Below are 27,680 nucleotides of genomic sequence, written 5' to 3' on the forward strand. Positions count from 1 at the left end.
CTCTCAATGGTGTAGCTGTAGAGGATCTGAGGGCCCATGCCAAATCTCTTCAACCTGAAGAGGTGTGCCCTTTTCAATGTGTGTGTGGACCATGATAGATTAGTGATGTGGACACCAAGGAACTTGAAGTTCTCGACCTGCTCCACAACATCCCCAACAATGTGCATGGGGGCATGCTCGGCCCTCCATTCCCTGTAGTCCACGATCAGCTCCTTTGTCTTGCTGAGGTTGTCCCGGCACCACACTGCCAGGTCTCTGACCTCCCTGTAGGCTGTCTCAATAAGCGAATGGCACAGGGTAAGTGCTTTGTCTGCTGTAACGCTCCAATAGGATTGTGGATTCATGGGGAATAAATGTAGGTAAAATGCATGTTTTATCTAACAGCATAGTTAGACTGATGGTATTCATAAATTTGGCACTTGAAATTTAGGCCAATCTGTGGTTAAAATGATAAAGCAGCCATTCCTCCACTCCTTCGTGGGGCTGGAGAAATGTAAACACATTCATAGATGGCTATGGATGCAAGGAACAAACATCCATAATATGAAATGATATTCACCATGTTTAACATTGGTTACAATGGCATAACACAAGCTTATTTTAGGTCCTGATGGGGAATATACACTGAACACAATGAATGGCACAACAATGGGCCTCAGGATCTCATCACGGTATCTGTGCATTCAAATTGCCATTTATAAAATGCAATTGCGTTTGTTTTTCTGTAGCTTATGCCTGCCCATACCATAACCCCACCGCCATCATGGGGCACTCTGCTCACAACTTGACATCAGCAAACCGTTCGCCCACATGACGCCATACATGCTGTCTGCCATTTGCCTGGTACAGTTGAAACCGGGATTCATCCATGAAGGGCACACTTCTCCAGCATGCCGGTGAACATTTGCCCACTAAAGTTGGTTACGACATAGAACTGCAGTCAGGTCAAGACCCTGGTGAGGATGACAAGCACGCAGATGATCTTCCCTGAGACAGTTTCTAACAGTTTGTGCAGAAAGTCTAAGGTTTTCAACAACAAAAAGGTTTAATGAGCTGTCCGGGTGGCTGGTCTCAGACAATTCCGCAGGTGAGGTCCTGGGCTGGCTTTGCTACATGTGGTCTGCGGTTGTGAGGCCTGTTGGACATACTGCCAAATTCTCTAAAACGATTATGGTAGAGAAATTAATATTCAATTTTCCGGCAAAAGCTCAATTGGACATTCCTGCAGTCAGCATGCCAATTGCACGCTCCCTCAAAACTTGAGGTATCTGTGGCGTTGTGTGACAAAATTGCACATTTTAGAGTGGCCTTTTATTGTCCCCAGCACAAGGTGCACCTGTGTTATGATCAAGCTGTTTAATTAGCTTCTTGATATGCCACAACTATCAGATGGATGTATTGTCTTGGTAAAGGAGAAATGCTCACTAATGGATGTAAACAAATGTGTGCACAAAATTTGAGAGAAATAAGCATTTTGGAACATTTCTGGGATCTTTTATATCAGCTCATGAAATACGGGACCAACAGTTTACATGTTGCATTTATATTTTTGTTCAGTGTATACTGTATCATTGGGTATGACAGTTGAACAAAGCTTATGAGACATTAAGTAATATTCCTCAAGAATCAATGGTTTCGCTATATTAATGTAAAATTCCAAACCATTTCAAGCAGAATGATTGATTCTTTTTGAAACGTACTGCCTTAATTTATGGACTGGGCAGTGTCCATGGGCGGGGTTTTGGTTGTGAATGACACGTTGTTGCGGTAGTAGGAAGTGGAATTTACCAAATCATCACTGTGCTTGAATATTTATTCCAGGGATTGTTAACTATATTGAATGTCGGCCTGATTTTAAACGTGAGTACGTTTACTCTAGAAGTTTAGCTACATCCTTTGAACAGAGATGTACATCTATAGGCCTATTATACATACAGGGAATAATATCATTGAGCTAAGAGCTAACGTTGGCTGCTACTTTAGCAAGTTAGCTTGTTGTGGTCCCGGGGGATAGCTAGCCACATTTTTTGCGTTTCTAGAATGAGTAACTTATCGCCTATAGAAGATCGTCTAGAACAAATATTTCCCCTGTCTTCTGTCACTGCGGTACTTCCTCTGGTGTCACGCAAGGCTGCAGTAGCTAACTAGTTTAGCGTGTGCTAACATTTGTAACGCGTATGTTGCAATTCTATGATTACTCCATCCATGGCATGATCAGGCGAGTCCTAATTCAGTCCACACGCTAACTCACGTCAGTGGTGTAAAATGTTTATCATGACGATGTGATGTTGAGGCATGTGTATGATATAAACACTTTCTTATACTACTTAGCTTGTACCAATATTTGTGTATTGAGGAACCAACATGCATAGCAACTTCGAATAGAACAGACATTAAGTTGTCAATCACAGGCTTTATCACTGTCATAATGATGCTGTATGCAAACTGCAGTCACATTTCTCATATCATTTTTCCATGCAGCACAGAGGACTATTTAAGTTACCATGATCATACTGTATACTGTGTGTGTGTGTTGTGTACCTGTGTGCAGAGAGATGTCTCCTGATGAGCTGGTCTACTTGGGCATTCTCGCTGCTTCCATCCCCATCGGGTTCCTATTCCGGTACCCGAGTGAGTATTCTATCTGGACCGTCGAGTAAATTCACCTAACCTATATGGTGTCTCCTAGAATAGATTAACACTGAAAAACACAATTCTTTATTTTCAATACATTCTGGTTACACGCAGGACAGAGGAATGAAAAGGCAGTTGCAATCACGATAACATGTAAAACATTTTTTTAACACATGATGTATAATAGGCCTATCTGCTCTGCTCTGAAGGTTTATTGTAAGTGAAATGTATGTGGGTGTTATTGTTGCTGTAGGTCCTCCAGTGAAGCAGGGGGCAGCGTTGCTCTTGGGCCTCTCGATCACCATAGCAACCTGTCATGTCCATGCGCTCCACTCGCTGGTGACAGTGCTTGGAACATGGATCATCATCAAGAGCAGCTGGCGGTGAGACATTAGTGATGGGGGGAAGAAATCCATGCAGTTACATACCGAGATATTATTTTTGACAATATCGCAATATCATTTCTTGCGCTAGTTGGCTGTACCTGCAACAAAACTCCAGTATTTTTTCTTCATAACTTCTCCATCTTCTTTTTAAATCCGGAGCCAATTTGTTTTCAGCACTTTTATTTCCATGACTGATCACAACTTGTGTTTTCATGGTTCTCTCTTGTCCCTTTGCAGCAGACATATGGTGAGCAGTATCTTTGGAACATCAAATCGCAAAAAAAAATCATTAGTATTGAATCGCAATACATATTGTATCTGCGCCAAAGTATTGTGATAATATCTTATCGTGAGGTCCCTGGCAATTACCAGCCCTAAGACACATTATTCAAAATATACAAATTATATACAGTTGAAGTCGGAAGTTTACATACACTTAGGTTGGAGTCATTAAAACTAGTTTTTCAACCACTCCACACATTTCTTGTTAACAAACTATAGTTTTGGCAAGTCGGTTAGGACATCTACTTCGTGCATGACACAAGTCATTATTCCAACAATTGTTTACAGATGGATTATTTCACTTATAATTCACTGTATCACAATTTCAGTTGGTCAGAAGTTTACATACACTAAGTTGACTGTGCCTTTTAAACAGCTTGGAAAATTCCAGAAAATGATGTCATGGCTTTAGAAGCTTCTGATAGGCTAATTGACATCATTTGAGTCAATTGGAGGTGTACCTGTGGATGTATTTCAAGGCCTACCTTCAAACTCAGTGCCTCTTAGCTTGACATCATGGGAAAATCAAAAGAAATCAGCCAAGACTTCAGAAAAAAAATGGTAGACCTCCACAAGTCTGGTTCATCCTTTTGTAGACCTCCACAAGTCTGGTTCATCCTTGGGAGCAATTTCCAAATGCCTGAAGGTACCACGTTCATCTGTACAAACAATAGTATGCAAGTATAAACACCATGGGACCACGCAGCCGTCATACCGCTCAGGAAGGAGACGCGTTCTGTCTCCTAGAGATGAACGTACTTTGGTGTGAAAAGTGGAAATCAATCCCAGAACAACAGCAAAGGACCTTGTGAAGATGCTGGAGGAAACAGGTACAAAAGTATCTATATCCACAGTAAAACGAGTCCTATATCGACATAACCTGAAAGGCCGCTCAGCAAGGAAGAAGCCACTGCTCCAAAACCGCCATAAAAAAGCCAGACTACGGTTAGCAACTGCATATGGGGACAAAGATCGTACTTTTTTGAGAAATGTCCTCTGGTCTGATGAAACAGAAATAGAACTGTTTGGCCATAATGACCATTGTTATGTTTGGAGGAAAAAGGGGGATGCTTGCAAGCCGAAGAACACCATCCCAACCGAGAAGCACGGGGGTGGCAGCATCATGTTGTGAGGGTGCTTTGCTGCAGGAGGGACAAGTGCACTTCACAAAATAAATGGCATCATGAGGTAGGAACATTATGTGGATATATTGCAGTAACATCTCAAGACATCAGTCAGGAAGTTAAAGCTTGGTCGCAAATGGGTCTTCCAAATGAACAATGACCCCAAGCATACTTCCAAAGTTGTGGCAAAATGGCTTAAGGACAACAAAGTAAAGTTATTGGAGTGGCCATCACAAAGCCCTGACCTCAATCCCATAGAAAATTTGTGGGCAGAACTGAAAAGCGTGTGCGAGCAAGGAGGCCTACAAACCTGACTCAGTTACACCAGCTCTGTCAAGAGGAATGGGCCAAAATTCACCCAACTTATTGTGGGAAGCTTGTGGAAGGCTACCTGAAACGTTTGACCCAAGTTAAACAATTTAAAGGCAATGCTAGTGTAACGGATGTGAAATGGCTAGCTAGTTAGCGGTGGTGCGCGCTAATAGCTTTTCAATCGGTTACGTCACTTGCTCTGAAACCTAGAAGTAGTGTTGCACCTTGCTCTGCAAGGGCCGCGGCTTTTGTGGAGCGATGGGTAACGACGCTTCGTGGGTGACTGTTGTTGATGTGTGCAGAGGGTCCCTGGTTCGCGCCCGGGTCGGGGCGAGGGGACGGTCTAAAGTTATACTGTTACACTCAATTAGTATTTGGTAGTGTATGTAAACTTCTGACCCACTGGGAATGTGATGAAAGAAATAAAAGCTGAAATAAATCATTCTCTATTCTGACATTTCACATTCTTAAAATAAAGTGGTGATCCTAACTGACCTAAGACAGGGAATTTTTACTAGGATTAAATGTCAGGAATTGTGAACCTGAGTTGAAATGTATTTGGCTAAGGTGTATGTAAACTTCTGACTTCAACTGTATCAACAGACAATGTAGAACACTCCTGTGTCGTAATGCTGTGCCACTATTTAGTGTGACAGTCAGGAACCTCTCTCTGTCACACATTCCCCTATTTACCTTCTTCAGGAGTGCCCCAGCTCTCTCTCTGGCCTGGACCTTCCTCTACCTCCTCTTCTTCAGACTTGTCACATGGTTCGGCCTGCCGCCGCCAACACCCTTTGCCAACGCCATCCAGCTACTCCTCACTCTGAAGGTACATCTACAGGAAGAGATGGAGGACATACACAATTACTGAAATGCAAGGGCATAATGCATCATGATGTTGTTTACAGTAACAGCCCACTTGTTTTCATTCAGATGGTCAGTCTGGCCAATGAGGTGCAGCGTTTTCACCTGGAGAAGAAACAGGAAGTGAGCTCATTCTCTAAGTCTCCTGTGGTTGGTGGACTATCCCAAGAGCCTTCCCTCTATGATATGATAGCCTATAGCTACTGCTATGTGGGTATAATGACAGGTAAGGCTGTCTAGCCCCATTCCCTAGTTTGTTTTATCATACAGGGCTACTGTCAACATATCCACAGTTCACCCTTTTCTCTGGACCTCTTTTTGATATGGAGACAGGTGAATGGCTTCAGTGTGTATGTGTGTGGTGTAAATGTACCATGTATCTAGTATGATTTGCCACTAATTTGCTTTTGCACCCATTTTAACTGTTTCTCTCTGTCTTTCTATCTGCCACTAGTAAAATATTGTGAGTCTGCTTACGTTCTCTTCCACTACACGACCTTCCTGTAACTCTCCCTCCTTTTTTTTTTACTCACCCCTTCATCCATCACCCATTAACACTACTCCTCCTTGCACTCTATCCTTTTTTTGTCCTCCAATGATCCCTCTCTCTCCTTATTGTCTTTTCTAACTTGTACTATTCACCTTGTCTATCCTACCACTTCTCCCTCAATGCTCTCTCTTCATCCCTTCATTTATCCCTGCATCTCCCTAAAGGCCCGTTCTTCCGGTTCCAAACCTATGTGGACTGGCTGAGGCAGCCCAGCTCCTTGGACCTTCCTGGCTGGGTACCCTGCATGCTGAGGCTGAGGTTGGTGCCTGTCTACGGAGCTCTGTTCCTGACCGCCAACATGTACTTCCCCCTGGCATACGTCCGCACTGAAGAGTTCCTGGAACATCACTTTTTCTTCAGGTAGCAAAACAGCACTCTTGATTTTGTAAAAATGTTGTTAAAAAATTGCTTGTATCAAAAAAAGGTATACTACCATTCAAAAGTTTGAGGTCACTTGTTTGTTTTTTTAAAGAAAAGCAAAAAAAAATGTGTCCATTAAAATAACATAAAATTGATCAGAAATACAGTGTAGAGATTGTTAATGTTGTAAATGACTATTGTAGCTGGAAAAAAAAAGGGAATATCTACATAGGCGTACAGAGGCCCATAATCAGCAACCATCACTCCTGTGTTCCAATGGTACGTTGTGTTAGCTAATCCAAGTTTATCATTTTAAAAGGCTAATTGATCATTAGAAAACCCTTTTGCAATTATGTTAGCACAGCTGAAAACTTTTGTACTGATTAAAGAAGCAATAAAACTGTCCTTCTTTAGACTAGTTGAGTATCTGGAGCATCAGCATTTGTGGGTTCGATTACAGGCTCAAAATGGCTAGAAACAAAGACCTTTCTTCTGAAACTCGTTAGTCTATTCTTGTTCTGAGAAATTAAGGCTATTCCATGCGAAAATTGCCAAGAAACTGAAGATCTCGTCCAACGCTGTGTACTACTCCCTTCACAGAACAGCGCAAACTGTCTCTAACCAGAATAGAAAGAGGAGTGGGAGGCCCCGGTGTACAACTGAGCAAGAGGACAAGTACATTAGAGTGTCTAGTTTGAGAAACAGACGCCTCACATGTCCTCAACTGGCAGCTTCATTAAATAGTACCCGCAAAACACCAGTCTCAACGTCAACAGTGAAGAGGCGACTCCGGGATGCTGGCCTTCTAGGCAGAGTTGCAAAGAAAAAGCCATATCTCAGACTGGCCAATAAAAATAAAAGATTAAGATGGGCAAAGGAACACAGACACTGGACAGAGGAAGATTGGAAAAAAGTGTTATGAACAGACGAATATACGTTTGAGGTGTTCGGATCACAAAGAAGAACATTCGTGAGACGCAGGAAAAATGAAAAGATGCTGGAGGAGTGCTTGACGCCATCTGTCAAGCATGGTGGAGGCAATGTCATGGTCTGGGGCTGCTTTGGTGGTGGCAAAGTGGGAGATTTGTACAGGGTAAAAGGGATCTCGAAGGAAGGCTATCACTCCATTTTGCAATGCCATGCCATACCCTGTGGACGGTGCTTAATTGGAGCCAATTTCCTCCTACAACAGGACAATCACCCAAAGCTCAGCTCCAAACTATGCAAGAAGTATTTAGGGAAGAAGCAGTCAGCTGGTATTCTGTCTATAATAGAGTGGCCAGCATAGTCACCGGATCTCAACCCTATTGAGCTGTTGTGGGAGCAGCTTAAGCGTATGGTACGAAATAAGTGCCCATCAAACTAACTTGTGGGAGGTGCTTCAGGAAACATGGGGTGAAATCTCTTCAGATTACCTCAACAAATTGACAAATAGAATGCCAAAGATCTGCAAGGCTTTAATTGCTGCAAATGGAGGATTCTTTGACGAAAGCAAAGTTTGAAGGACACAATTATAATTTCAATTAAAAATCATAATTTATAACCTTGTCAACGTCTTGACTATTTCCTATTCATTTTGCAACTAATTTCATTTATGCTTTCATGGAAAACAAGGACATTTCTAAGTGACCCCAAACTTTTGAACGGTAGAGTAGATTTTTTAATTTATATATTTATTTTGAGTTGGCATAACAGAATTGTGAGTTCATTCACCGCTGTTTTTCTCTCTCCAGAGAGCTATGGGATTTTAAACCATTAAATAATAGAGGGCTAAATGGATGGATTTCCCAGATGACTGAAAACAATTGAAGGACAAGCACCAATTCCAGTGAAACAGAATTGAGACAGAACTCTTGTCTATTTAGTATTCCAGACCATTGTTGCTCTTCACTCGTAGTTATACATTAATGAGGTCTCTCTCTATCCCCCCCTCCAGGTTGTTCTACATGACGGTGGTGTTCTTTGTGTTCCGGATGCGGTTCTACGCTGCATGGTGTGGGGCAGAGGCTGGCTGCATCAGCGCAGGACTGGGCTGTTACCCAGAGGGGGCGCTCTCCAAGCCGGGAGGTGGTCCCACTGTCAACTACAGGCAAGTCTCACACAGGATATTCAGTCCAGTTGGGGAAAACAGTCAAGTACATTAATTCATAATTATTTAAGTGTTTAATCTTGGTTTTGATTCTTCGGTCTCTCCAGCCCTGACCCTGAAAGTCCGGTTGTGTACGACTTCAAAACCATCCAGAACATTGACCCATACAACACTGACTTCTGTGTGAAGGTCCGCCACGGGATGCGCTACTGGAACATGACTGTGCAGTGGTGGCTGCATCACTACATCTACCCCAACTCCCCCTTCAAGGCTTACGCACTCAAGTAAGGGCCCTATGCAGGTTCACTAGAGAAGGCATGTGTATTATGTCTAAAATAAACTGTCTCATAGAAGTCTGTTAAACTACAGTCTACTTTCAATATATTTGTAACTGCCAGATAAGATGTCCCCTGAATGTCATTTGATGCATATGTTTCACAATTCTCTCTCTTTCTTTCTCTCTCCCAGGGCTGGATGGACCATGTTCATCAGTGCATACTGGCACGGGCTTCACGCTGGCTACTACCTGTCATTCCTCACCATTCCCCTGTGCATTGCGGCTGAGTCGGCCATGGAGGCATCTGTCAGGGCCAAGCTGGGGCCCCGGGGTCAGAGTGCCTTCGACTGGGTCCACTGGTTCCTCAAGATGAGGGCCTATGACTACATGTGTATGGGCTTTGTCCTGCTGAAGGCCAGCGACACCGTCCACTACTGGACCTCCATCTACTTCATCATCCACATCATCGCCCTGGCCTGCATTCTGTTCGGGAGGCTGATGAAGGGAGGAAAGAGGGAGAGAAAGAAGAGTGAAAAGGAGGAGAAAATTGAGGGAGAGAAGATAGAGGTGAAGCAAGAGGACGTGAGAGAGAAGACAGAGTGAGAATGGATTGATGGATGGGAGGATGTACTATATGGGGAGGATAGGTTTACTAAAGAACTACTATTCCCACAATGCACAGTCTGTCACTGATCTGTATGGGTCACTTTTGTCAGTTAGGTCCAGTGATGTCTCCCCTGGTAGAGAAGAGTTATGTTCAATCCCGAACTGGCCCCTAGACCCTACTAGGGTTTGACTTGCAGTTGGGAGGTAGAATAGATGAAGTTGTAGGATTTCCCTAACCAGGAGACATCATTGGACTATTAGCTGAATACAGTGAATCCTTATGAACATTGTTGTAACCCAGTAACAGTTGCCATGGTGATATTACATTACAAACCACGTGTACATACAGGTATAATTGGGTGAAAGAATGTTTGCTTTAATGAATGTTATTTTTGATGTGTGAGTTGCAAAAGTTCAGGGGGATGTAGATTATTCAGCTACTTCACTTGTGCGTATGTGTGTGATTATTTCAAATCACAGTCGATTTTCATACAAATATACTTCAATTAGTTTAGAGGACACAAAATTGTATGTTCTAAGGCTGTAGGTTCAAGATGCTGCCTTGAAACAGAGTAGAAAGTACTGTATAACCACAGCGGCACATCCCTTGAATCCATTCATAGAGCAAGGACTGAATTTGAACTGGGATCTAAGTATGTTACTCAGTCTGTATTTTTGCCTAAATCTCTAAACCCATTGACATCAATGCATGATTTATCTCAAGCCATGACCAGATCAACAATGCATTTTCCCGGGGCAGCAAGACTTTCTGCTTCTTTATATTTTCGAGTTTTCATTGATCAGGCCGTTCCTATGATAAGTTATAGAATAGTGCAGAAAACTGAACTTTGGATAACCATGAGTACGTACTGAGTTATACTTGTCTAGTTTTAAAACGCATATAGAGGATCCATTCATAATGAATGTGGCAGTTGTATACGTTCTCTTTCCTCAACATTCTTATTAGGTTTTGTATTATGATAAGATGATCATTTCTCCCTTATCTCCAAGTTGAAAGGAAAACAAATTCTCTGTCATTATTAAGTGGAGCCATCCTCAGTGATTTGTTCTCAGAGTAAAGACCAAGAAACTTGAAATAACTTTCACTGTGTCAAGAGGGGCTACTGGAACCAAAAAGACCAGTGCAAATTTCAGAATGGAATCTGTGGTTTAGAAAAATACAAATTGCTTAAGGTATATGCTATGTTGATTTTAAACTGAATTTATTTTACTGCATTATTTAAAATGTCGTTTTGGGTGATCTTCTGAAATGTTCTCTTTTGATTTGACTTGGCCTGTAAATGAGCATTTTACTCATCTCTTCTTCTTTACAAAAATGATCTGTCCTGCATTCCGTAGTCATTAGTTATTTGATTAGTAATCTCTTGTGGACAGATGCACGTAACATAAATAGAGCATCTGCTGCAATTACGCCAGAATTGAGTTCTGGGTGTCTGAGATTATTTGATTAGAGATGTAATTTTATACTGTATGGTGAATATGTATTTATTGTTCTTTATTGTTGTCTGTGTGTCACTGGCTACATCTCAAATGACACCCGGCTATTCCCCAGACACTTTTGGTCAGACCTGGGCCAAAAGTAGTGCACTATATTAGGAAATAAGTTGCCTCAATCAGAACATTTTGGCAGTGACTGAGGACTGACTGACTGCTAAGGTAAGGTTGTAGAAAGACTACTAAGCTACTACCTTACCAGTCAGTCCTCAGTCACTGCCAAAATGTTTGACTGCCATCTTATTACAAATGTAATGGTATTACTATATAATTAAAAAAATATATATTGTGCTGACAGTAGAATAAAAAAAGTTATTTGGAATGATATTTCTTGTAATTTCATTTACTTGATAGCATGGAAGCATTGTATTATTATTGCTTACCACAATCTGATATAGCCAAACCTTCCCTCCTTTTCCTTGTGCCAAAACCCTAGCCCCGAAGAAATGACTCCCTTGTGTTTTTTATCAGCCAACTCATTTCAGTACATGACCAGTACAGAACACATTCCTTGATGGTTGCTTCTCCATCTTTCTCTCTGTCACGTGTAATATTTCTTGTGTATTTTTGTTTGTTTCTGAATGGTTTCACCTTGATACTATGATGATTGTAACTCTCCCTGCCTTGTAACAGTTCAGTGTTACCAATGGAATACATGTCTCAGCTATTCAACACGTCTAAAGTCTTGTTCCTTATTGATGTTTTGTTCATGGATGTTGGCTGTAGTTGTTTTATTAGTGCACATTTCTCTTACAATTTCTGATCTGACATGGTTCATTCTATGGTTTTTACTTACTATAGGAGTTGTCAGACCTGAAAATGATCAACGTTCCCCTATCCCCTTGCACATACTCACACGCACAGCCACAAACACACAAATCCCACTGTTCACATGCTTGCCTCTATGGTTACCTAACAACATGTCACATCAGTGCACAGACAGGTTTATGAACTGAAGCACAGACAGTAAACACTCCTACATGATTACGTTATGGGTCTAACCTGTAACCAGTCATCAAATGTCTTGTAACACCCCAGCTTGTTGATACTGCATTAGTTACTAACGTCCATGTTCTGTTGGATGTAAGCGGAGCAGAGTGGAGTGTAACCTAACAGTCTACCAGGAGTGAATGGGTTAAACGTACAAGGAAGTATCTGTGGCAGATGGTTATTTGCATGGAGCAAAGTCTGAGGGGGAGTGATTCCTGGATACTACCTTGTAAAAGAGCTAGCCCTGTATGCTGGATTAATAATGTATTAGCATTGTAATTAGCAGTGAGATACAGAGGACTGGTTGTTTGATTGTAGTGTTTCTGAAGTGTTGGTGGAATCCTCTCTGTCTCATGGAGTTCAGTGAGCTACAAAGACAGAGCTCCACTATAGGTAAGCTGTGAGACTACTGTTTTGTAGGTGTGGTATGTTCGGTCTCATCGCTACAGGTGTGCCTTTGTGTTCAGTGATTTGCTTCCTGATCACCTAGGATTGTTTTGTACTATACAAAAATATGCTATTACATGGTAAAGGGAGATTTTCCAAGAATGTATACTTTAACATATGCTTGAATTATGTGTACCACACAAGTATAATGCACCAACAGATTGCAACTCTTCCAAAACTACAACCAATCAACTACACTGACTCAGGACATCACTCATTGTTTTTCTCTGCATATATATCTTTGCTCTCCTCTGCCCTCTCCAAGCCCACGGTTACCATGGTGCCCAGCAGTTGGTGAGGTTACGGAGTAAGTCTGTAGTGTCCAATCAGAATGGCCCTCAGTTCCACTGGGGTTCTCCCCCCTCGGAGGGGGGAGAGGAGGGTGACTCGGGACCCCCTAAGGACCTCAGAGAGCGGCCTATGACCATGCGCCTGAAGAGAGCGATACGGTATGGGACCTCAGTGGTCATAGTAGTTACTAGCGTCTCTGCCTCTGTGCAATTCCTTTGTTGTTGTCCTGAAGGTGGCGAACATACTATGCTCCTTCACTTCTCTCCTCTCCCAAAAGAACTTACTCTTTCTCTTCCTCCCCCCTACTCTCCCTTCCAGGGAGGTACAACAGATGCGTGTGCCTGTGGTGACTAGCTGGCAGTCGTGGAAAAGGAGCAAGGCCAAGTCCCTGAGCAGGTTCAGAGCAGATGCAGGGGGAGTCATGTCCTACGTAGCTCTGTGGAGAAAGGCTCTGCATAAGATAGGAGGTGACAGATTCAATCACACTGTATCACTCAATCAAATCAGGCAATGGTTAATCAAATATCAACTACATACACATCTATATCCTGGGCTGTATGTACAGTTTAAGTCGGAAGTTTACATACACTTAGGCTGAAGTCATTAAAACTAGTTTTTTAACCACTCCACAAATTTCTTGTTAACAAACTATAGTTTTGGCAAGTCAGTTAGGACATCTACTTTGTGCATGACAAGTCATTTTTACAACAATTGTTTACAGACAGATTATTTCATTTATAATTCACTGTATCACAATTCCAGTGGGTCAGAAGTTTACGTACACTAAGTTGACTGTGCCTTTAAACAGCTTGGAAAATTCCAGAAAATGATGTCATGGCTTAAGAAGCTTCTGATAGGCTAATTGACATCATTTGAGTCAATTGGAGGTGTACCTGTGGATGTATTTCAAGGCCTACCTTCAAACTCAGTGCCTCTTTGCTTGACATCATGGGAAAATCAAAAGAAATCAGCCAAGAACTCAGAAAGAAAATTGTAGACCTCCACAAGTCTGGTTCATCCTTGGGAGCAATTTCCAAACGCCTGAAGGTGTCACGTTCATCTGTACAAACAATAGTCCGCAAGTATAAACACCATGGGACCACGCAGCCATCATACCGCTCAGGAAGGAGACGTGTTTTGTCTCCTGGAGATGAACGTACTTTGGTGCGAAAAGTGCAAATCAATCCCAGAACAAAAGCAAAGGACCTTGTGAAGATGTTGGAGAAAACAGGTACAAAAGTATCTATATTCACAGTAAAACGAGTCCTATATCGACATAACCTGAAAGGCAGCTCAGCAAAGAAGAAGCCACTGCTCCAAAATCGCCATAAAAAAGCCAGACTACGGTTTGCAACTGCACATGGGGACCACGTCGTACTTTTTTGAGAAATGTCCTCTGGTCTGATGAAACAAAAATAGAACTGTTTGGCCATAATGACCATTTATGTTTGGAGGAAAAAGGGGGATGCTTGCAAGCCGAAGAACACCATCCCAACCGAGAAGCACGGGGGTGGCAGCATCATGTTGTGGGGGTGCTTTGCTGCAGGAGGGACTGGTGCACTTCACAAAATAAATGGCATCATGAGGTAGGAACATTATGTGGATATATTGCAGTAACATCTTAAGACATCAGTCAGGAAGTTAAAGCTTGGTCGCAAATGGGTCTTCCAAATGGACAATGACCCCAAGCATACTTCCAAAGTTGTGGCAAAATGGCTTAAGGACAACAAAGTAAAGGTATTGGAGTGGCCATCACAAAGCCTTGACCTCAATCCCATAGAAAATTTGTGGGCAGAACTGAAAAAGCGTGTGCGAGCAAGGAAGCCTACAAACCTGACTCCGTTACACCAGCTCTGTCAAGAGGAATGGGCCAAAATTCACCCGACTTATTGTGGGAAGCTTGTGGAAGGCTACCTGAAACGTTTGACCCAAGTTATACAATTTAAAGGCAATGCTACCAAATACTAATTAAGTGTATGTAAACTTCTGACCCACTGGGAATGTGTAAAATCTGAAATAAATCATTCTCTCTACTATTATTCTGACATTTCACATTCTTAAAATAAAGTGGATCCTAACTGACCTAAGACAGGGAGTTTTTACTAGGATTAAATGTCAGGAATTGTGAAAAACTAAGTTTAAATGTATTTGGCTAAGGTGTATGTAAACTCCCGATTTCCACTGTATGTGACATATACAGAACTTAACTATATGCACGTGTTAATGCATACACAATCACCTCACATATAGATTAAGTTTTCCCGAGGCTTTCAGCAATATCTAAAAGGCCTCGGTTCCACAGATTTCTACTGCATTAGGCTAAATCAGGGTCACACAGTGTTTCTTGGTAGTCTTAAACAAATCTCTTTTGAAACTAAAATACACACCTCATACACATGGTTATGGGCTTAAAATAAAGAATACACCTGTACCATGTCACATAGGAGTTGAAATGTATTACATTCTGACATTGCATCCCAATATGTTATTTTTATTTAAATTAATTATGAAATTATGAAAAATATTAAAAACATTCCAGGGCTAGTGTCATTGTTAATTATGTTGCCTTCACATTCACAACATGGCCCTGTTACCCCTGTCTTTGCAGGACACTTTGGCGGTGGTGTCCAGTCCTACTTCATGTTCCTGCGCTTCCTGGTGGTGCTCAACTTCCTGTCGTTCTTGCTGATTGCTGGGTTCATCCTCATCCCCAGTATCGTGTTCAGATCCACCAGCACCAGTAACATGACAGTGGACGACACTGGTAAGGCCAGCACTGGAGGATGCATTTTCAAACCAGGCCTATGATTGGTTAAAGGGTGATGGCATTGGAGTGACATTCACTATCTCTATTCCAGTCCAGTCTATTAACATTATTCTGTGTGTCCAATATAAAACAATATCTTCTCACTGTTCCCTGTAGCAGTATCATAGCAACAGATCTGCCTTAAGAGGATGGGCTTTTAATTGAATTGAGGGATTGAAACTGCAAATATTGCAGCAGTTGTTACTGGTATTCTCTCACGGGTTTGAGAATGGAGTCCCTAACAAAGTAGCAGGTTATGGAACTAAGGTATTCTGTGCTAAGGCTGCGGTGGGAAACATGATCAAATGTGACCTTGGCTTATCTTCAAACAGCTGAGAATATGTGTGTGTGTGTGTGTGTCTCAGGTCCAGAGGTGTGTAATGTCTATGATCCAAATCTTCAAGGTCTGGTGGTGTTTTACCAGTACTTCCTGGACTTACTCTCTGGAACGGTGAGAAAACACAACATGTGTAATCTAGTCCTGTGTACCACTGGTTATAGATATACTGAATACAGCGGAGAGAACAACACTTCTCTGAAGTTCAGTATGCAAAACCATGCAGCTCTGTTTTAAGAGGCCTTGGCCTATCACACTCTCCCGCCCGACTAGCAACACTACTCTGGACGGTTCCGACCTAGAATATGTGGACAACTACAAATACCTAGGTGTCTGGTTAGACTGTAAACTCTCCTTCCAGACTCACATTAAGCATCTCCAATCCAAAATGGATCTAGAATCGGCTTCCTATTTCGCAACAAACGCCTCCTTCACTCATGCCGCCAAACATACCCTCGTAAAACTGACTATCCTACCAATCCTTGACTTCGGCGATGTCATTTACAAAATAGCCCCCAACACTCTACTCAGCAAACTGGATGTAGTCTATCACAGTGCCATCCGTTTTATCACCAAAGCCCCATATACTACCCACCACTGCAACATGTATGCTCTCGTTGGCTGGCCCTCACTACATATCCGTCACCAAACCCACTGGCTCCTGGTCATCTGTAAGTCTTTGCTAGGTAAAGCCCCGCATTATCTCAGCTCACTGGTCACGATAACAACACCCACCCGTAGCACGCGCTCCAGCAGGTATATCTCACTGGTCATCCACAAAGCCAACACCTCCTTTGGCCGCCTTTCTTTCCAGTTGTCTGCTGCCAATGACTGGAACCAATTGCAAAAATCTCTGAGACTGGAGTCTAATATCTCCCTCTCTAACTTTAAGCATCAGCTGTCTGAGCAGCTTACCAATCACTGTACCTGTATACAGCCAATCTGTAAATAGCACACCCGACTACCTCATCCCCATATTATTTCTTACCCCTTTCTCTTTTGCACCCCAGTATCTCTACTTGCACATCATCATCTGCACATCTATCACTCCAGTGTTAATGCTAAATTGTACTTATTTTCGCCTTTAGGGCCTATTTATCTCCCTACTCTTCTACATTTGCACACACTGTACATAGATTTTTATATTTTTCTTTTATTTTGTGTTATTGACTGTATGTTTGTTTATGTGTAACTCTGTGTTGTTGTTTTTGTCGCTTTGCTTTATCTTGGCCAGGTCGCAGTTGTAAATGAGAACTTGTTCTCAACTGGCCTACCTGGTTAATTAAATGTGAAATAAAAAAAATACGTACAGTCTGTGTCTGCTTGTGGGTTTGTGTGAAGTCTGGTACGCTTCTAGTCTAGTAGGCTCCACTCTCACCACTTCCCACCCTCCACCTATCTACCTCTCCCAGGGTTTCATGGAGTACTCCTACATGTTCTATGGTTACTATAACAACACCGTGGCAGAGAGCAGTGGCTTCCACTACAACCTGCCCCTGGCCTACCTCCTCACCTCCGTCTTCTACTTCGCCTTCTGTCTCATCTGCATCATCACACGGTACCTTCTGGAATGCCCTACACTTCCATCTGCATAGAAATAAAATAGATATTAACCCTAATGACTTACGTGCCCCCCCCCACTCCGATTGGTCCCTTATACAGCATGGGGAGCGCACTTCGCGTTGCTGTGGCAACAGGCAGCGGTGCTGCCGGCAGTTACAGCAAGATGGTGTTCACTGGCTGGGACTACGGTTGCCAGGGAGACCGGGCCACCAAACTCAAACAGAAAAGCATCCACTACCAGCTACAGGTAGGAGCTCTGCCTCTTACTGCGGGGTCACTGAAGATGCACTCCTCTTTCCTCCCCTCTAATTTCTCTGTATTATCTCTCCCCTTTATTACTCCCATCTCCACTCTCTCTCCCCTCCTCTATCTGTCTCCTCCCTCTGTCAGGTGGACCTGGAGGAGGAGAGGCTACAGAAAAAGGCTTTGTCTCTAACCTTAGGTCAGACAGTGGGTCTGTGTTCTCTACGCATCTTCCTCATGCTCGTCTCCCTCGCCCTCATAGGAGGAGCTTTCTTTGGCATCTTCAAGGCTACTGTCTTCAGCCAGGTCAGTCAAAAACACAAATAAACAAAACACAAACTATTGATTGGATGTTTGGCCTTTCATCCTCTCCATGTCATATTGAGTCAGTACAGGGAGGTGGGTTTCCTGGGGCTGTTCTAACCTTTTCTGGTTTGCCCCCTCTCCCTGTGGTTCCTAGGCACAGGTTGGAGCAGAGGGCATTCTGGGCCTGTTCTGGGTTTACCTTCCTTCCATCGTCATCACAACAGGAAACTTTGTTGTGCCCCTCATGTGTGACCAGATAGCCCTGTTTGAGAGATATTCTCCTAGTACCACCATCATCATGGCACTGTTCAGGTGTGTTTGTGTGTAGCCTCTGCCGAGTCCCTAGTTTCAGGCATTTATTTTACGCCTGCTACGTTAGGTTAGTGTGTGTGTGACCTTATCGCTTTGCTAGATCTTCACTCAACCAGTGTGTGTGTATGTCTCTGTGCATGTGCTCGTGTGTGTGAATATTGCCTGTGTCCCTCCCTCCTGTGTTCAGGTCAGTGTTTCTGCGTATGATAAGTCTGGGAGTGCTGCTGTTCACTCTGTGGAGTCAGATCACCTGCTTTAAAGACAGTCCAAAATGTGAGCTCTGCCAGTACAACAACAAGGAATATCCGGTAACCACTCTCTTATAACAGCATGGTAGCCTGGGTAGCAGTCAGGGTCTAATTTAGCAGATTGGTCTAGAAAAGGCTGAAAAGATGATATCTCCATCCGATTCTACCTACAGTACAGAACTGGTATCAACCATGTTGCATCATCTTCTATTTTCTTTCCCACCCATGCTATGTCTGTCTGTCTTGCTGCTGCCACCCAGTGCTGGGAGACGCGTGTGGGACAGGAGATGTACAAACTGGCCTTGTTTGACTTCCTCATTACCATCGCCATGCTTATCCTGGTGGAGTTTCCACGCAGGTAGTGTACACTGTACACCCTACTGTGGTGTAACTCAATCTATGAGCTAGTCATCCTCTATCACATTTATTGATAATCTCTTCTTCCATACTGTGGCAGGTTGTTTGTGGACCACTACTCCTGTGCACTGACCCGGTGGGTAGGTCGTCAGGAGTTCTTGGTGCCTCCCAATGTGCTGGGTCTGGTCTACGGTCAGACAGTGGTGTGGACTGGAGCTCTGTTCTGCCCTCTGCTGCCTCTTATCAACACACTCAAGTTCTTCATCCTCTTCTACTGCAAGAAGGTCAGGCTGCTCTCCATACTGTACCAATAATGGAAATGTAATCAATTCATTTTATGAAAGGTTTCTCAAGTTAACGTTTGGCCCCAGATCAGTTTCCCTTCACTACACAACCACAGTAACCCCCCCCCCCCCTTAATCGCTCCTCCTCCTCCAGGTCACTCTGTTTTCTAACTGTCGTCCGGCGGTGAAGACGTTCCGCTCCACCACCTCCACCATCTTCTTCCTGGTGGTGTTGCTGTTCGGCTGGGGCCTCGCCCTCGTCGCCATGATCTACAGCCTGGCCCAGTGAGTGACTCTGCCTACGTCTGAAATGACACCCTATTCACTATATAGTGTACTACTTTTGACCAGGACCTATAGTCAAAAGTAGAATAGGCTGCCACTTCGGATGCAGTCTCTATCTCTACTGCAGCAGGAAGGAAGCCTGTTATACAGTGCAGGGATAGTAGTGGCAGATGGACCAGGTGTAGTAGTGGTGGTAGATGGTGAGGGTGTTGATATGTCATCCTCAGGATCCATCCCTCTATGAGCTGTGGTCCGTTCCGCTCTCTCACTATGATGTGGAGTATCGTTCCCAACACCTTCTACACTCTCTCCCTGACAACACAGGACTTCATCTTCTACATGGGCTCCCAGGCCTTCTCCATCCCTCTCTTCATCTTCTCCTGGTGAGTGATTTAGTCTTACAAGGAACCCAAACCGGCTGCGCGCGTGCGCCATCGTGCATACATTTATTTTGTCCCCCCACACCAAACGCGATCATGACACGCAGGTTAAAATATCAAAACAAACTATGAACCAATTACATTAATTTGGGGACAAGTCGAAAAGCATTAAACATGTATGGCAATTTAGCTAGCTAACTTGCTGTTGCTAGCTAATTTGTCCTGGGATATAAACATTGAGTCATACTCCGACAAAACTCCGACAAAAACATACTCCGACAATTAATCCACACATAAAACGGCCAACCGAATCGTTTCTAGTCATCTCTCCAACTTCCAGGCTTTTTCACCTTTGAATTTATATGGTGATTGGCATCTACACTTTCATAGTATTACCACGACAACCAGCAAAACAGTTCGTCTTTCAATCACCCACGTGGGTATAACCAATGAGGAGATGGCACATGGGTACCTGCTTCTATAAACCAATGAGGAGATGGGAGAGGCAGGACTTGCAGCACGATCTGCGTCAGAAATAGAAAGGACTTCTATTTTAACCCTTGGCAACGCAGACGCTCGTTGGCACAATAATTGAATAACATGGATTTCAAAATTTCTTTTGCAACGCTTGCGCACGCGACGTGTCCGGTCTGGTCAGCATGTTACTGATCCGATTGTCCATTGCAGGTACATGGGTCTGTGTGTTACTGTCTACCTTGTGTTTGATGATGTAATATTGCTTTGTAACTCAACAAATGGGAGGCCCATATCTGCATAGACTCATTTGGTCAGCATGGGTTATTTCCATGTGTTCAGATTCCTGTACATAACATTCTGACTGTGTTTGTTGCATAAACATTGCTCTCCTCTGTCCTGATAGTGTGGTGCTGTGTTACGTAGCAGCTCTAGCCGCAGTCTATGGGAAGAGTGTTGATCTGCTAAAGGCCCAGTTTAAACTGGTAAGTGATGGATGGGGAGAAGTCCTACCTGACATAATAATGATGCAAAAAATATATGTTTGAAACAAAACCATGTCTATGACCCATACTCAAGCTTAACCTTGTATGTGTTTAACTCTAACAGGAGGGACGTGATAAGCAGTTCCTGGTCAAGCAGATTGAAGAGCTGAGTAGAGAGATGGGGGTTCCAACAAGGGACCAATTGGACACATTTGACACTGGTGCAGCAAACTGACTCAGACACCAGGCTCAAACCCACGGCCCATATCCCGGCCCAAGGCACTTCTTGTAGATTTGAAAGGCTTAGATAGGTTTTGCATGTGGCAATAGCACAAAGCACATATCTACACCTTCACAAATCACTTTACAATTGTCACTCTCTAGTGTGCGATAGCTACATTTGAGGCAAAGTTTTACTTATGATTGAGTGGTGGTAGTCTCACCTAGCTACGGTATCTTAAGATGAATGCACCAACTGTAAATCACTCAGGATAAGAGCTTCTGCTAAATGACTAATCTGCTTGCTTCTACACCTGCATTGCTTGCTGTTTGGGGTTTTAGGCTGGGTTTCTGTACAGCACTTCGAGATATTAGCTGATGTACGAAGGGCTATATAAAATAAACTTGATTTGATTTAATCTAAATGTGGAGACTTCCATGGGGCTAAGGGTTAGTATATTAAAGATTTAGATCTATCTCTCTCTCATAATACCTGTAACAGCAATTGCCATGTTCATTGCCTTTGCATTCTCTTAATCACCTCTTGCCTAAAGATTAGACTGTTACCGTGTTTACCCCATGGTTATTCAGTGTGAAAGAAGTCGTCCTAAAAAAAAGACGCAAAAGTCTCTCCAAGCCAGAATGTTGAATACAATTATATTTACACTTACCGGTTGTCCGTCCTTTTGACGGTAGGAAGTGGAAATAAAATATCTACAGGAAAGTATTGTTTACCCGAATTTTTGCGGCGACCGTAGGTTCTGTCTCCCGAGGCATTGTTGCACATTATGTAAACAGTAGCCGAACGTTGTCGACCGAAGCAAGTTCCCTCTCAGTGAGCTGGGTATAATTTGTGTAACGTTCCAACAGGAATCTGTTACAAAAAGTTCGTAAATATCAAGGTTGCCAGCAAACAACGGATACAAAATTGTATAGCGGCAGAATAAGATACCGAGTGGGCTATTTCATTGTTTTTCACTCACCACGTTTATAACGAAAAATGTCTGTCCTCACTCTAGTAGCCTATGGACAAACATTAAGAATAAGCTACGTGGTGAGTTGATGCCTATTCGTCAGCTAGTTAAATAGGTGAATTTATCATGTTAGTTTGTATACAACATTATAACGTTACTTTACGAAGTTTTTGGAACAGATTCCTGTTGGAACGTTCCACCAATTATACTCACCCATCACCAAGAAGTGCTTGTGAAATTTGCCAGTTGATTGTGTGGGACAACGTTCGGTCTGTGATTCAGTTAAGCTTGGCCATTACTTACAAATTGTGCAAGTGTTTGTCATGTGAGAATTGTGTCAGTATTGAAAATACAAACGAATATACAGACCAGTCCAGCTTATTGAAAGTCAGGTTAACACTTCCCTGGTGATATTTTGTTTGTTACTTCCCGACATAACGACACAATCAGCGCACAACAGGTAAAGCAAGTTAAAATAAAGATTATTCAACATTCTGACTTGTAATGGGACTGTTCGGGAATGCTGAACCTACATGTTAGATACAAGCGTGTAAGTCTTTCACTCTCGGATTCTAAGAGGCTACCTCTAGCCCACCTTTACAACATTAAATGTGTTTATTTTTCTAAATTGATTTAAATATTGTTTACATATTTTTTATGTTCTTCAGTTTAACAATTTCTCTCTATATATATCTTGTGTATGTAGATCTCCGAAATAAATACAAAATGCTATTATTTCTGTCATGTGCAACGTGCGCCCCCTGCTGACCCGTGAGAGAACTTCTACAAAATCGATTTAGTTACGTAGACGTAATGACGTACCAATATTTTCGGGTGTATGTATCCGGTTGTGGTTGAATAGCTTTTTGGTTGCTTGTTTACCTTTCAGATGTGTTAAATATATTTTCTTTGGTTTTATGCAAATATTTTATTCATTCGGTAACAGCTGTACAAAACCCAGTGTCAGAATGACATCTCTGTGATTGAAATAGCTGTTAAAAAAACTTTTTTTTGACAGGACATAGGTTAAGACTAGCTAACGTTAGCTAGCTAGGGAACTGGAGTTACAGTGCAGACTGACTGAATTGCAAACAACAGAAGTCAGGGCATGTTACGTTTTTAACACATTTTTGTTTAACTGTACAAGCCCTGGTCAAAACAAACACTCGACTTCAGGAGAAAAATGAATATTCTACCTAAAAAGAGCTGGCATGTTCGCAACAAGGACAACGTCGCGCGCGTGCGTCGGGACGAGGCACAAGCCGCAGAAGAGGAGCAAGAGGTCCAACGCCGTGTGGAGCGAGCAGAGCAGGAGGTAACCATAGCAACGTTGCCGCCCCATCCTCAAATTGCAAATTGATACATTCCTCATAATTGATTTAGCATGGTCTGAAGTGACAACCAAACTTTGTGTGATACAGGAATGTTACGATGTATGACAGGTGCGATTTTGTTAAGAGAAGCGATGTAAAGAGGCATTGTTAAAATAGTATCAAGTCATAAAGGTGCATACAAATGTGTCTATGTACTTTACTATTGCCGTTGAATGTTATGTTGGTAAGTAACCTCTTTGCTGTAGGCGCGAACAGAGCACCTGAGACAGAAGTCACGAGCTGCACTTCAACAGTCTGGAGGATGGAAGGATGAAGGAGAGGGAGGTGAGAGAGGAGGGGAGGGGAGTGGAGGAGTGGTGGAACACCTCAATCTATTTCCTCTGGAGGAGTCGTCTGGGAAGAAAGGAAACGCAGAATACCTCAAAGACCAGAAAGATGAAAAGGTGACCTTCCTGTCATTCTGTTATGCTTTTCCCCCTTCACCTGTGTTAAAATCAAGTTTCTTTGTGCACATGGCTACTGGTTTTTGCATCCCGCTCTACGTAACAATGTTTACCTTCGTGGGCTTGTTTCTCTCCACTTCAAAGCTTTTCTCTAGTGGATCTAGCCAGCCAATGACAGTGCCTGGTTTATTTAGTCCGGAGCCATTTCTAAACAGAGATCGGACAATTCAGTTTAAGATTTTGAATGTAAATGGGTACCATGTTGGCAATTGAGAATGCATATTGGAATTTAAATATCATGGAGTGTTCGGTGCTAATATGGAAGATTTTTGAACAGATTTAACGGACTGATGCTTATCACGTCAATGGAAGGATCAGAGAATGAGATGTGAATAAATGTATTGAACTTTCCAAATAGTAATAGCTGGTCCTGATTTCTCCCAACACAGATCATTACTTTGAATGAGAATATTCGACTTATTCTAATTTTATGGTGATTCTTTTGTAGGAGCGTGAGGAGCGTGCTATTGGTCTGCTAGTGTCCCTAGGCCCCCAACCTGGGACAGAGGTAACTCCATGGTACATGAAAACAGGCCATGAAGAAGAGAAAGATGAAGAAAAGGAGAAAGAGAAAGACAACAAAGGAAAGAGACTGCCACTCAGTCAAGAGGAGAAGGAGAAGAGAGACAGACGACTGAAAGACATGCTGGACCCCTTGAAAGAGATGAAGAAAGCACTGGCGGTGAAGGATAGAAAAGAACATAAGAGTAAGGAGAAGAGGGATAGAGGGGAGAGGAGAAGCAGTGGTGGAGAAAGGTGAGAAGTTTGAGTCTTTATCAAGACTAGGTGTCTTATCTGTATCTTATCTGTATGTCTGGGGGTGTTTTGTGTTTCTTTGATCAGTCATAAGACCAATTAGCTTTGACCTAAAGGGGCAATCAGCAGTTGCTACATACTTTTTCGGAATTCTAAATTAATGATGTGTACCAATTAATTCTTGAAGAATATACAGTTGAAGTCAGAAGTTTACATACACTTAAGTTGGAGTCGTTAAAACTAGTTTTTTCAACCACTCTACAAATTTCTTGTTAACGAACTATAGTTTTGGCAAGTCGGTTAGGAGATCTACTTCGTGCATGACACAAGTAATTTTACCAACAATTGTTTACAGACAGATTATTTCACTTATAATTGTATCACAATTCCAGTGGGTCAAAAGTTTACATACACTAAGTTGACTGTGCCTTTAAACAGCTTGGAAAATTCCAGAAAATGATGGCATGACTTTAGAAGCTTCTGATTAGGCTAATTGACATCATTTGAGTGAATTGGAGGTGTACCTGTGGATGTATTTCAAGGCCTACCTTCAAACTCAGTGCCTCTTTGCTTGACATCATGGGAAAATCAAAAGAAATCGGCCAAAACCTCATAAAAAAAAATGTGTAGACCTCCACAAGTCTGGTTCATCCTTGGGAACAATTTCCAAACGCCTGAAGGTACCACGTTCATCTGTACAAACAATAGTACGCAAGTATAAACACCATGGGACCACGCAGCCGTCATACCGCTCAGGAAGGAGACACGTTCTGTCTCCTAGAGATGAACGTACTTTGGTGCGTAAAGTGCAAATCAATCCCAGAACAACAGCAAAGGACCATGTGAAGATTCTGGAGGAAACAGGTACAAAAGTATCTATATCCACAGTAAAATGAGTCCTATATCGACATAACCTGAAAGGCAGCTCAGCAAGGAAGATGCCACTGCTCCAAAACCGCCATAAAAAAGCCAGACTACGGTTAGCAACTGCACATGGGGACAAAGATTGTACTTTTTGGAGAAATGTCCTCTGGTCTGATGAAACAAAAATAGAACTGTTTGGCCATAATGACCATCGTTATGTTTGGAGGAAAAGAGGAGGATTGCAAGCCGAAGAACATCATCCCAACTGTGAAGCACGGGGGTGGCAGCATCATGTTGTGGCGGTGCTTTTCTGTAGGAGAGACTGGTGCAGTTCACAAAATAGATGGCATCATGAGGATGGAAAATTATGTGGATATATTGAAGCAACATCTCAAGACATCAGTCAGGAAGTTAAAGCTTGGTCGCAAATGGGTCTTCCAAATGGACAATGACCCCAAGCATACTTCCAAAGTTGTGGCAAAATGGCTTAAGGACAACAAAGTGAAGGTATTGGAGTGGCCATCACAAAGCCCTGACATCAATCCCATAGAAAATTTGTGGGCAGAACTGACTCAGTTACACCAGCTCTGTTAGGAGGAATGGGCCAAAATTCACCCAACTTATTTTGGGAAGCTTGTGAAAGGCTACCTGAAACGTTTGACCCAAGTTCAATAATTTAAAGGCAATGCTACCAAGTACTAATTGAGTGTATGTAAACTTCTGACCCACTGGGAATGTGATGAAATAAATAAAAAGCTGAAATCAATAATTTCAGTGTTGATCCTAACTGACCAAGACAGGGAATTTTTACTAGGATTAAATGTCAGGAATTGTGAAAAACTGAGTTTAAATGTATTTGGCTAAGGAGTATGTAAACTTCTGACTTCAACTGTAAGCTATAAATGCCTCGTTAGCTTAGTTTAACTGTCATACCGCATCAGAACTCTTTTACTCTGTTTGTAAACCAACTATATGTAAACAAATACTATATTGCCCCAACTTTGTTATAACTAATTTTTTGGATGGTCAGTCCTTGCATCCATAGCTCTATGAATTTGAGTGGTTACATTTCTTCAGCTTTTTACCGAAACGGGTGGGGTGGCACTTTGTTATTGTTTCAACTCCACTTGGATGCATATCCGAGAGACCAAGTACACTGAGCCAAGTGGATAAGTGCACAACCAAGTGTACTGAGCCTCTGGATAAACATGTATGGTTGATGTTAACCACCTCTTCTCTCTTTTCTAGCTCTATTGAAAGGTTGCGAGCGGAGCGACTGCAGAGAGAGGCGGAGGAGAAGAGGAGAGCCCAGGCCTTGCTGGACCAGATGAATGGAACAGGGAAAGAGAAGGAGCGACCAAGGGAGACAGAGGAGAGGGAAATGCCGTACAACAGTGCTTATTTCCCAGAGCTGGCCCGCAAGAGGCAGAGGAAAGACCGCAATGCCTGGAGAGATGGCATCTTTTGAAGTCATACATCATGCAGTCTCATTGTTTGGGCAACAGACACAGAACATTGAGGCATTCAAGATACATTTATTAGTATGTGAAAGACACCGAAGACGTCGACAAGGACTAGAGAGCCTGGAAGGTTATTCAGTTGTATTGTTGTGAAACGTGAGCCAGTGCTTTTAGCTTATTCTTGCAGTAACATGGAGTTATGCGTGTAGGCATACACTGTAGGTTGTTGAACTAGTGAAGATGTGTACAAAAATAGCTCAAAATGCTACATTGTTTATTTAAATAACATCTAGGCTATCCTGAGTATCCTAAGCAGACGTATTGATGATTGTTGTCATTGAATGATCAATGTTATTTCTAATGAGGTAGAAAAGAAAGGAAACCAATCAAGAGATTTGGGACAGCTGAGTGTAGTGTTGGTGTCTGTCTGGCACCCTGCTCAAGTGTGAGACAATACAGAGATCATTTTGCTCCACAACACAAGACCACTGTTCAAGTTGGACTGTGTTTGATGTTTTACTATTGATGGCAACATTGTGTCACAAATGTAATTGTGTCTATTCAAGTCTCATGTCTTTTTTGTTTCTGATAATAGCATGTGCCAATTTAGGAGGAGTGTGTGTACATGCATCTGTTCTATTTAACAAGCTGATGCAGTTTAGGGTGGTTGGCCCAACTATTATTGCACATTTTCCATTTCAATTAATTCAATAAAAATGTTAGGCCTGCCAAATAACAAAATCATGTGTTCTCCGTTATTTTG

General features: G+C 42.5%; 3 protein-coding genes across 3 annotated transcripts; all 3 read left to right on the top strand.

The window, feature by feature from the left end:
* Positions 1 to 1,744: 1,744 nt before the first annotated feature.
* Positions 1,745 to 11,671, top strand: mboat7 (membrane bound O-acyltransferase domain containing 7). Its single transcript, XM_038976740.1, has 9 exons — positions 1,745 to 1,860; positions 2,552 to 2,631; positions 2,888 to 3,017; positions 5,441 to 5,567; positions 5,672 to 5,828; positions 6,317 to 6,512; positions 8,449 to 8,601; positions 8,709 to 8,885; positions 9,070 to 11,671. Exons 2-9 carry the CDS (start codon positions 2,556 to 2,558, stop codon positions 9,479 to 9,481), a joined length of 1,428 nt encoding a protein of 475 aa, XP_038832668.1. The 5' UTR covers positions 1,745 to 1,860; positions 2,552 to 2,555; the 3' UTR covers positions 9,482 to 11,671.
* Positions 11,672 to 12,175: 504 nt separating this feature from the next.
* tmc4 (transmembrane channel-like 4) lies at positions 12,176 to 22,632 on the top strand. The gene is made up of 16 exons (XM_038976739.1): positions 12,176 to 12,382; positions 12,702 to 12,885; positions 13,046 to 13,194; positions 15,336 to 15,491; positions 15,899 to 15,984; positions 17,283 to 17,428; positions 17,533 to 17,680; positions 17,824 to 17,982; positions 18,137 to 18,294; positions 18,482 to 18,602; positions 18,803 to 18,900; positions 19,000 to 19,183; positions 19,338 to 19,468; positions 19,696 to 19,851; positions 20,729 to 20,807; positions 20,932 to 22,632. Exons 1-16 carry the CDS (start codon positions 12,343 to 12,345, stop codon positions 21,040 to 21,042), a joined length of 2,106 nt encoding a protein of 701 aa, XP_038832667.1. The 5' UTR covers positions 12,176 to 12,342; the 3' UTR covers positions 21,043 to 22,632.
* Positions 22,633 to 22,840: 208 nt separating this feature from the next.
* LOC120031145 (leukocyte receptor cluster member 1 homolog) lies at positions 22,841 to 27,174 on the top strand. Its single transcript, XM_038976742.1, has 4 exons — positions 22,841 to 23,315; positions 23,580 to 23,777; positions 24,286 to 24,593; positions 26,706 to 27,174. Exons 1-4 carry the CDS (start codon positions 23,184 to 23,186, stop codon positions 26,923 to 26,925), a joined length of 858 nt encoding a protein of 285 aa, XP_038832670.1. The 5' UTR covers positions 22,841 to 23,183; the 3' UTR covers positions 26,926 to 27,174.
* The last annotated feature ends 506 nt before the right edge of the window (positions 27,175 to 27,680 follow it).

This window comes from Salvelinus namaycush, chromosome 37 (assembly GCF_016432855.1).
Source record: "Salvelinus namaycush isolate Seneca chromosome 37, SaNama_1.0, whole genome shotgun sequence".
Lineage (NCBI taxonomy): Eukaryota > Metazoa > Chordata > Actinopteri > Salmoniformes > Salmonidae > Salvelinus > Salvelinus namaycush.

What these genes read in the sequence shown, in the direction of transcription:
- mboat7 (XM_038976740.1), top strand. Translation starts at nt 2,556, where the DNA reads ATGTCTCCTGATGAGCTGGTCTACTTGGGCATTCTCGCTGCTTCCATC. An exon ending in GTTCCTATTCCGGTACCCGA is followed by an intron (nt 2,632 to 2,887) that starts GTGAGTATTCTA and finishes TTGTTGCTGTAG; the next exon opens with GTCCTCCAGTGAAGCAGGGG. An exon ending in AGCTACTCCTCACTCTGAAG is followed by an intron (nt 5,568 to 5,671) that starts GTACATCTACAG and finishes GTTTTCATTCAG; the next exon opens with ATGGTCAGTCTGGCCAATGA.
- tmc4 (XM_038976739.1), top strand. Translation starts at nt 12,343, where the DNA reads ATGGAGTTCAGTGAGCTACAAAGACAGAGCTCCACTATAG. An exon ending in AGGCTACTGTCTTCAGCCAG is followed by an intron (nt 17,983 to 18,136) that starts GTCAGTCAAAAA and finishes TGTGGTTCCTAG; the next exon opens with GCACAGGTTGGAGCAGAGGG. An exon ending in TAAAGGCCCAGTTTAAACTG is followed by an intron (nt 20,808 to 20,931) that starts GTAAGTGATGGA and finishes TAACTCTAACAG; the next exon opens with GAGGGACGTGATAAGCAGTT.
- LOC120031145 (XM_038976742.1), top strand. Translation starts at nt 23,184, where the DNA reads ATGAATATTCTACCTAAAAAGAGCTGGCATGTTCGCAACAAGGACAAC. An exon ending in AAGACCAGAAAGATGAAAAG is followed by an intron (nt 23,778 to 24,285) that starts GTGACCTTCCTG and finishes ATTCTTTTGTAG; the next exon opens with GAGCGTGAGGAGCGTGCTAT. An exon ending in AGAAGCAGTGGTGGAGAAAG is followed by an intron (nt 24,594 to 26,705) that starts GTGAGAAGTTTG and finishes TCTCTTTTCTAG; the next exon opens with CTCTATTGAAAGGTTGCGAG.